Here is a 9,973-nt window from a genome sequence, read left to right as displayed (position 1 = left end):
GCCTATAGAGTCTAACTTGTGTCTTCAAATGTCCTTCAGTGTGGGTCCATCCACTGGAGCCTGGTTAACCTACCAAGAGTCTCACGCTTGAAAGAGACTGTCTCTGCCCCTCCCAGGAGCCATCTGCTGACACACTGACACAATTTCCTTAGGTGGGGTTGGGGTTTCTTACCTACTTCCTCATGTCTATGCTGGGATTTTTTTTCTGGTTTAAGCTTGCATGGGACTTGTGCATGCTGTTTCTTCATGATCATCCACCATCCTGGCTCTTAGAATCTTTCTGCCCCCTCTTCCACAGTGATCCCTGAGCCTTGGGAGGCAGAAGTTTGATTCAGGTGTCCAATTCAGGGATAAGCACTCTGCAGCCTCTTGTTCTTTGCATGTTGACCAGTTGCGGGTTTCTGTGTTAATCACTATCTGTTGCATAAGGAAACTTCTCTGGTGAGAATTGTAAGATGCATTAATCCTGGAGGTGTGCACAGATCCTGAATGGGATAGAATCCTCTTGACCTGAGAGGTCTGAGAGCTGAGATGGCAGGGCACTCTGATTTTTTGTTTTTTGAGACAAGGTTTCCCTGTATCCCTAGCTGACCTGGAACTCACTATGGAGTCTGATTTGAAATCTTTTTCAGTTAAATAAAAACCATTGACACAGTAGAGTGGTTGTGACCCATAAGCCACCTGGGACTTGACCGCCCTTCCCCTTCTACTTGCAGACATCATCCCTTCAGCAAGAATGGATGGAATGGATCCCAGAGTAGGCCTTGCTCAGCTGTTAGGCTTCCCTGATGTGGCTGGCCAGGGGAGAGCCCCAGTAGTGGGTAGAAACACACCAGGCTGGAGGGGACACTCAGGATCACCCCCACCTTGTACTTTCAGGGGAGCTCTTTGCACAGGCTCCAGTAGATCAGTTTCCTAGCACAGCTGTGGAGAGTGTGACTGACTCCAGCAGGTACTTCGTGATCCGAATTGAAGATGGAAATGGTAAGTGTGGTTCTGGGGGCCCCTATCAAGCACAATCCTTGCCTCCGAGAAAGTGAGATTGATGAATGTCATTCTCCAGGCCGACGTGCTTTTATCGGAATTGGCTTTGGGGACCGAGGGGATGCCTTTGACTTCAACGTGGCATTACAGGACCATTTCAAGTGAGTGCCTCCAGGGACACGTGCTCTTGTCTCCTGTGTCTCCTCCCACTCCCTAGACAGAACCATTTCCAGGTTAGGGTGTCTAGTCATGGTTTGTCTGCTGGCAACATGGAGTCCTTCAGGCAGGCTGCCTTCTCTGCTCTGCTAGGACCTGTTTCTCCTATGAGCCCTTCTTAAGGCTGTGTGCCATCTCTGTCACCTGGCCCAGCCTTTGCAGTGTCACAGCTCTTCCTCACCAGCTGCTAAGCAGCTAGAGTCTTGTCAGGTTCCTGTGGCTCTCTGGCCTGCTCCTTCATGATGGCACAAGTGACACTTTACCCCCCCCGCCCCCATCCACCTAGCAGGTGCTTTGATGTCCTTGTGAAAGAACAGGACATCCAGTGGCTCTGCCTGTGACTTAGCAAATAAGCAGTGCCTGGTCACTTGGGTGACACCCCTGGCTCAGGTGGCTACTAGGTGATGGTGTAGGAGGGTGGTGTTGCCCTCCGCTTTTAGGCATCTGTTTTGTCACAGCACAGATGAGTATTGGGGTAGGGGGTGGTGGCAGACTATGCCGGGCTCTGGATGGAAAGGGCAGGCTCTCCCGCCTCCTGGAGACCAGTACCAGGCCCTGTGTAGGTGAGCTCATCCAGTTCTCATCTTTAAGACCTCAGAGGTGTCAGCCATTGTGCTGATGGGAAAAGTCAGTATCCATGCAGGTACATAAATGCCAGAGGTGGACTCTGCATTCCTGGTTTGGAAACCAGCCTTGGCACAGGCCTGGTCTGGAGTGAAGGCAGTGTGAGTATGTACAGGGCAGCTGCTGCTTCTGCCTCACCCTCTTCTTCTGACCTTCCCCAGGTGGGTGAAGCAGCAGTGTGAGTTTGCAAAACAAGCCCAGAACCCAGATGAAGGCCCCAAATTGGACCTGGGCTTCAAGGAGGGCCAGACCATCAAGATCAACATCGCAGTGAGTCCCACTCTCGCTTGACTCTGCGGGCCATGGTCATGTGACAGTTTTGGCCACCCAACTCAAAGCCTCCCAACCCCTAAATTCCTCACAGTTTAGTTCCATCCATGCAGCCAGAATTTATCAAGCAGGCTTCACCTCAGGCCAGGTTTATCCCAGGGTACAGAGAGGCCTCTGATTCTGTGGCATTTCAAGTTGAGCTGAGCAGGTATAGATATGGTTCCAACATGGCAAGAGGGGCTCTAGGGCCAGGGGTGCCCTGGTGTTGGGGCTTCTGAAGGAAGAAAACACATGGATGGCTCATTAATGGGGGGCAAGGGACTAGAAGGGTTCCTGAAAGGAATGACCAGTGGGTAGGCATGAGGGGTCAGAGGATGGTACTAGCCAGGGCTGGTGTTTCTGCCCTGGCTGTTGGAGTGGGTAAGGAGGGTCAGTGTGCTTATTATCTTAAGCTGCATCTTGGTGTCATGCCTGAGTGAGGAAGGTTTGGGAATTCTGCTGGAAGGCGTTGAGGAGGGCTTTGGGAGTCGTGGGCAGCTTCTGCTGGTGGTGTTGTCCTGGCTCCTCCTGTCTTCTCGCCCTGTGGCTCTGCATCCAGCATTCCTGTTAGCCTACTCCTATTGAATAGAAACAGGTTAGGGTGGGTGGGGTGCCCAGACATGGCCTCACCCTGGCTGTGGAGGTGGAGTGGGATGATGGAGTTGGGAGTCAACATATGGGGGAGCCAGGAACCAAATGGGTTTGATTTTTGAAGAAAGCTTGTGAGTCTAAAATAATGCTTTTCCTCTTTACTTACCATTTCTTTCTCTCTTCTGCTTTATGCTGGTGATGCTTTGGGACCTTGAAGTTGGCCAGCTGGCCCTTAAAAGAAAGTGCAAGTCCAATCCAGTGGACTGGTGGGAATGTGATTCTTTCTCTTGCTTGGAGGAAACTAACATTTAATGTGCATCAGCTGTGGGCCAGGTAGTGTTTTTAGGCGTTTCTTCTATGATTTAAGCAAACCTCTCCTTTTGTAAAAGACAAAAGACATTGAGGCACAGAGATGGGAGGGGGCTTGACCAGGTCTTTGAACTAGAAATAACTGGCCCAGCGGGCTATACACTGAGGACACTGAGCTTCCACCTCAGCATGGCCTCACGCCGTTGCTGCTGCTGTGCTCATGAGCAGGGACTGCTGTCTTCATCTGTGTGGCTTGTGCTGGTTTCTGACTCATGCTTGGTGCTTTCTGCTTTGTTTAATGTGTTGAAGTAACATGTATGGAAAAGTGCCCAAATCATAAATGCAGACCTCAGTGAACTTTAAAAATCCAAACTGAAGGGCTGGGGAGATGGCTCAGTAAGTAAAGTGTTTCCCTTACAAGCATAAGAAACTGAGTTCAAATCCCAGAACCCACATAAAGATGCTGAGTGTTGGGGCTGGAGAGATGGCTCAGTAGTTAAGAGCATTTACTGTTCTTCCAGAGGACCTGAGTTTGGTTCCCAGCACCCAAGTCAGGTGGTTCACAGTCACCTGTAACTCTAGCTCCAGGCGATCTAACACCCTCCTCTGGCTTCCATAGTCACCCCTAAACATATGGCACCCCTACCACACACACATACACATGCATAGATTAAAAAATAAATGCTGGATGTAGTGGTGTGGTCCTAGAATCCTAGTGCTAGGGAGGCAGAGACAGGAGGATACCTGGGGCTCACTTGGTAAGCTCCAGGTCAGTGAGAGGCCCTGACTCAAGGGAGGTAGATGGCGTTTCTGAGGATGACATTCAAGGTTGACCTCTGGCCCTCAGACTCACATGCATCTGCACCCATATACGTGCACACACACCCACCCACCACCACCACCACCACCAAACTTAAGAGAATGGGAATTGCTCCTAGGTCAAGAAGCAGAAGACTCGGCACTGTGGGACCCCTTCTGTCCCGTTCCAGTAGCTTCCTGCCCTGACTCCAGATGCCCTGGATTGCCTCCTTGCTTCGCTTTCAGGAGTTGAATGGGAGACTTAGTCTCTCGTACGCAATGTCTCCCTAGCTCAGTGTCATGCTGTGAAAGCCACCATGTTGCCCGTGCTTTTCGTCCTCACTGTGGTGGCACATGCTATTGTGAGCATGTGCCCAGCTCATCTGTTTCACTGAGCGTGGACTCCATTTTGGGGCAGCTCCAGATAGTGCTGCACTGTGACTGTCCAAGATCATGACATTTGTACGCTTGTGTGCTTTGCCATAGGGTCCCTGTCTGAGAGTTGACTGCAGGTCGTGGACTACTGGCTGCGCTCTGCAGGCTCCCTGTGCTGCTTGGTCAGAGTGCTCAGATTTCTCTTGCAGCAGCAGTGCCTGGTCTTCTGGATGCTCTGTGCCCTCGTCAGGACTCAGAACTTTGGCCATTTTTGTGGGCGTGGGTGTGTGTGATTGTAATTTGATGTGCACTTTCCCGATGAGAACAATCAGGTGTTGGGTTTTAAAACTGACCATATTGCTGATAGGTTGAGAATTGTGATGGATTGGATGTAGCTCATGACGCTGCTATATGGGACCATCATTTGGCGGTACAGAGTCGGGGACTGGAGGTCCCCTGGGGTTTTCCGATGTGCTGGGACTCTGGCGGAACAGGCTGATTTGCATTTTTCTCTGTTTAGAACATGAAGAAGAAGGAAGGAGCAACTGGGACGTCCCGAGCCCGGCCAGCCAGCACAGGAGGGCTGAGCCTGCTTCCGCCACCTCCAGGGAGCAAGACTTCCACCCTCACCCCTCCCTCTGGGGAGCAGTTGTCTGTTGGGGGCTCTTTGGTCCAGCCAGCAGTTGCTCCTGGTTCAGGTCAGTGCTGGGGTGACTGCTGCACCTGTACCCAGTTCCTCTTCCCTGTGGCTTTCCCTCCCTCACACTTTGTACCTGTATGTGTCAGACTAAACACACTGGGGTTCCTCTGTTCCCCTAACTTTTCTCCTTCCCCTCCTCCTCCTTCAGGGCCCTTGCCATGACCTGGTAGGCAGTGACTATGAGGTCAGCAGCATGCAGGTGCCTGGGCCTTAGTATGTTTCAAGTGATGCGTGATGCAGACTGGTCTGTGCTCACATATGGTGGGAAAGATGCACGACAGGTACAAAGATCAAATGTATAGGGCCCAGACCACCAGAAGCTTGCATCATCCCACCTGGGAGTGCTTTCCAGAGGAGCTGGATTGTGAAGGGAGTCCACTAGGGCAAGCCAGGCAGAGAGCAGTGTGACCAAGGCTGGGATTTTTGGAACTGTACCATACCGAGAGGTGGATGCAGCTGGGAGAAGCCATACAGGTGATGTAGTCTGAGCTCCTCAGCATGCTATCAAGTGCTGAGACACTAAGAGGCAGCTCCCAGCAGGCTGTGCTGAGGAGCCCTGTGGAGCCTCGTGCTCAGATGCCAGCCCTGTCCTTCCACCTCTGCCAGGAGGGATTGCCACTGGCCCATCTTTTCTACACCACTCTCACCGGGTTTGGGGGACAGCATCAGGGCAGGAAGCCTTCCTGCTTTCCTGGTTATTACTGTTACTAGCATTGGTTCCTCTCTCTGGAGGTCAGGGTTCTAACCTCAGCCCTGTGAGAGTCCTTGGCCAGGAGAGTGCCAGCGTTGGTTAAGAAGTCCTTGCTTGGCACCAGGAAATCATTTTTTACCATTATGTTCAGAGTGGCTCACACATTTGCTTTGGCATTGCTGGGGACAGGAGCAGCAGTCTGAATTCTTGTGACACTCGTGTGTGCCTCAGGCCTTCCCTGGGTTCCTGGTGCATTTTTAGCACCTGCTGCCTGAGTGCCATGTGGAGCATTAGGCTCTGGAGATGCTCCCTGACTTATGATGGGTGGAGTTACATTAGGATGAACACATGGAAGATGCATTTAAGAGCTTCATGAGCCCACAGTAAAGGGAAAATCAAGTCCAGCCATCATTAAGTTGGGATCATTGTATAGCATGAAACCCTTGCTCTCCCTGGCTTCTGTCCTGACATCTAAGACCTGTAGTTAGCATGTTCACAAACAAGATGGGGTCAGATAGTGAGCTACCGGTAGCTGCCATCTCCTGACAGCCATGCTCCAGAGCCACATTGGCTGAGTTCAAACTCTAGCTTATCATTTGTGAACTCCTCAGAGACTCCTTTGTGCCTCAGTTTTCTCATCTGTAGAATGATGGTAATGATGCCTGAGATATAGGTGAAGATCAGATGAGCTAGCCGAGTGCCATATGCGTGCTCATTGAGTGCCATACCTGTGCTTACTCATGTTGGCATTGGTAGTGACTGTGCTGGGCCAGGACTAAGCATGCCAGCTGGATGAACTCATTCCTCACATGAGTCCTAGGAAATAGTCACTCTTCTTGTCAGCTGCTTGAGAGATCAGAAAACTGAGGCTCAGATGATTTGCACAGTTACGTGTTAACCCTGCCCTGACCTCCCCTGAGGCTGTGGTGATGCCAAATGAGATGAACTTGTTAAATACTTTGCAAACTGTGAAATGCCCCTGTTGAAGGCATTAGTTTTATCTCATCTCAGCAGATGAGACACAGCAAATTGGCAGTTGGTAGCACAGGAGAGATGCCAGAAAGCCCAGAAGTAGGCCTCCCCAGGGAGGAGAGGGGCACACGCCCCAGTTCTTTGTGATGTCTTCCAGAAGGCCCGCTTGACCCCCATCCAGCCGGGGCTGTACCTAGCATGATCGAGCATGAGACAGTCTACCTTGTTCCATGCATGACCACAGGCTTTCTAGAAGGGGCTCTTATGGCTTGGGATGTGTTCTCGACTCAGAAGCCAGGACAGGATTTGGGGCATCAACACAGATTTTGGCACAGAATTGAAAAAAGCCTCAGGTGTGAAGTGTTCCCTGGCCTGTGACTCGGGCTCCCTGGCACTGCCCTCCCTCCAGTGTGTGTGTGGTTACTGCTTGCTCCCTCTCAAGGGTCCATGAGGACAATGATAGAGCATGACCTCTCTGTGTTCTGTCCCTGACAAGTTTCCTTCTGTCTTTTCAGCTGCCCAGGATCATGAGACTGACACCAGGTCTCATAATTTGGTCCCTGAGACCATCAGGAAGAAGTCTCTGATTCCATCTCTTTCTCTTTCTCCCTGCCCACTGGACTTAGGGACATCACTAGGAGGTGCCACTGTGCTCTGGCCACGGCCTAAGCCTGTTACTCCTGCCACCACTGACATTTGGGGCGACTTCACCAAATCCACAGGGTGAGAAGGGCCACCCCTATTCTGTCGTGGGGCTGGGGCTGTTACCTTCGGGCTTGGAGTTGTTCCTGAACCTGCTTGTGGTGCTAGGCACCAGCTCTGGTTGGACATTTTCAGGCCAGCCATAGGGCAGAACACCTATCTTGGGTGGCATATTGCCCTCTGTGTCCCTGAGCAGGCTTTTTCCGGCTCCCCACTGCTGGAGGCCATCTTCTGCTAACTTGTGTGGTCCTTATCACATGCTACCCTAGAACTGGGTCAAAAATCAAGATTCCAGGCCTGGCCCGCCCTCATGGGACCTCTGAGACAAGGCATCTCCTGAGATCTGAAGCCTTCCCTTGGGGTCAGGGTGGAAAGATGCTGAATTCCTGTTGTATAGGTATATATGTGGGGAGGCTCTGGGGCTGAGTCAGCACAAGTATCTGTCATATCCAAATGCTTTGGACTGTTGGGATTTGGCATTCTGTCATAGCTGCTCAGTTCTGCCACATGAACGCCACAGTGTGGACACCAGCAGGTGTGGTTGCTGCCCCCAAAAGTGCACTCACTAGCACACATGGGCATGCTGTGACTGCAGGTCCTTTATAAGAAAAATTCATATTAGCTCAAAATCCATTGGGGGGCAGATTGGATCCCCAGGCCAAGGCTGCTCTCTGCTGCTCTAGAACCTTTGGGGACTGCCTGCTCAGAGCTCTTTTGACCAGAAAAGCAGCCAACTGCATCTTCTTTCAGACAGCTAAACACTGTTACCCTCCCTTTCTCCCCTCACAGGGCATCTTCTAGCCAGTCTGAGCCAGGCACAGGTTGGGTCCAGTTTTGACCTGCACAACTTCTTTCTCATATGACTTCTGGGAAGGAGCCGCCTCATCTGGGCCCACGGAAGGAAGAGGAGCACTTCCTGGCTGTCCCTGAACCATCAGCTGTGCTTTCCTCACTCGGCTCTCCTGACAGCTTGAGCACAAGAAAGCAGTGAACTGCTGTCACTGTCACAGTCACACTGGACTTGGGGTTCAGGTGCTGCACGGCGAGAAGACAGGCGAGGAAACACTCCAGGGTCCCCATCCCCACCTGCTCTTTTGACGTGAGGGACCCAGACCTGCCTTCCTCCATCGCAGTGATCCATATTAAATACAGCCCCCAAAGCACAGAACAAGTTGTGTTTGTGGCCTAGATTCAGCTCTGCCTCTCGGGTTGGCAGGTATCACAGGGTCGCTGTTGGCAGGTGACTCCTAAGGAAGAGTCCTTCCTGACTTCTAGCAGATCTTTCGACTAGAGTGAATGGGTCATCATCGGGGGACTTGGAAGAGTTGAGCATTCTGAAAATGTAAATATTTTGCTCTGTTAATGTGCTGAGCTGCACTAATATGTTCTTGCAAGAGAGACCTGCCATGGTAAGGGTCTCTGCCTCACTCCTTGAGTCCCAGTGGTAGCAGTGTGCATTTGCCTGCCCACCTGCTTTCCCTGTCCATCAGCCAGGCCACTGCAGGCTAGGTAGGCTCTGGAAGCCAGGCAGTGCTGGGGTGGGAAGGTGGAAGCAGCTGGGTCAGCCTGCCCACCTCTGCTCCAGGTTCATGGTGTAGCTGGCCGGCTCAGACTCCCCTGGGCCTTCTGAAGTGGCTTATATGCAGATAGCCTCTTCCTCTCATTTCCTTCAGAGACCGTAAGTGACAGGAGTTGCTCCGCCAGCTGGACGTCCAGGCTGCCTGGAATACTGGTTTATAAGAAATGATTTTCTTCCTGGTATACCTCCAAAATGTCTTTATTAACTTAAACTTATTTCTCAGTTGAAAGGTTTCTTTTTTGAAGGCTCAAGACCGTGAACTGAAAAAAGTGTTGACCTTTTGTGGGACCAGAGTTTAAGATGAAAAGAATAATAAATGTTTTCACTTCTGTCAGTGTGTGTCAGGTGGACGTAACTTGGCAGGTTGGCTGCTGCCAGGACATCATGTTGGCCAGAGCAGGAGAATCTGACCCTAAGGTGACAATAATGCCTCTCATCTTCAGGAGTCACTGGTGGAGACTGATTGTGCCATGGGACTTCAGTGGACAGGGCTGTGCTGGAGCCTTGTCTCCCCAACATGGACCACACAAACATCTGCCCAGGTGTGAAGGGGGAAGGTGCACATACACAGAGGCCAGGCAGAAAAGAAAAAAAAGGCTGCTTCTGCCTGAGGATTCTGGACAAAAGACCCTTTTATGTCCACGTGACTAGCAAGTAGGATGAAGGCGGAAGAGACGGAGCTGAGGATCCTGCCATGGAATAACAGGATTGAGTCTGAGTCCCATTTGCATCTCCCTGTGGCCCAACGGTAAGTTGCCTCTTAAGTGCATGGAGGCTGGAAATGAGAAGGCTTAGACCGAGACCATCCCTTCATTAGAAGTCTGCTGGCTGTGGGGGCACCTACCTGTAATCCCAGTACTTGGGAGGTGGAGGCAAGTGGAGCGCTGTAATAAGTTTCAGGTGAACCCACACTATCAAAAAAGTATTCTGGGGCTGGAGAGATGACTCAGTGGATAAGACTGTGTGCTGAGGTTGGGCATGGTGGCTCACAGCTTTAATCCTGGCACTGGGAAGTCAGAGGCAGACATATCTCTTTGAGATTGAGGCAGCGTGGTCTACATAGGGAGTTCTAGGCCAGATGGGCCTATAGGGAGACTCTGCCTCAAAACAACAAAAACAACAA

The 9,973-nt window shown here is 51.4% G+C and overlaps 1 protein-coding gene across 3 annotated transcripts in view; it reads left to right on the top strand.

Annotated features, from left to right (window-relative positions):
* Necap2 (NECAP endocytosis associated 2) overlaps positions 1-9,184 on the top strand; it is a 15,352-nt gene extending 6,168 nt beyond the window's left edge. For 2 of the 3 annotated variants that reach the window (XM_008822641.3, XM_008822640.3), the window contains exons 3-8: positions 880-984; positions 1,064-1,145; positions 1,986-2,094; positions 4,727-4,904; positions 7,085-7,292; positions 8,061-9,184. In XM_008822641.3, the coding sequence (XP_008820863.1) occupies positions 880-984; positions 1,064-1,145; positions 1,986-2,094; positions 4,727-4,904; positions 7,085-7,292; positions 8,061-8,109 (731 nt within the window). In that variant the 3' untranslated portion in view covers positions 8,110-9,184. The remainder of the gene's footprint in view (positions 1-879; positions 985-1,063; positions 1,146-1,985; positions 2,095-4,726; positions 4,905-7,084; positions 7,293-8,060) is intronic. The other variant, XM_008822642.3, reaches the window with a different exon arrangement.
* Positions 9,185-9,973: the final 789 nt, after the last annotated feature.

The sequence above is a fragment of the Nannospalax galili genome, unplaced genomic scaffold (assembly GCF_000622305.1).
Source record: "Nannospalax galili isolate Female #2095 unplaced genomic scaffold, S.galili_v1.0 scaffold548, whole genome shotgun sequence".
NCBI classification, from domain to species: Eukaryota; Metazoa; Chordata; class Mammalia; order Rodentia; family Spalacidae; genus Nannospalax; species Nannospalax galili.
This window is presented reverse-complemented; position numbering and strand designations above follow the sequence as displayed.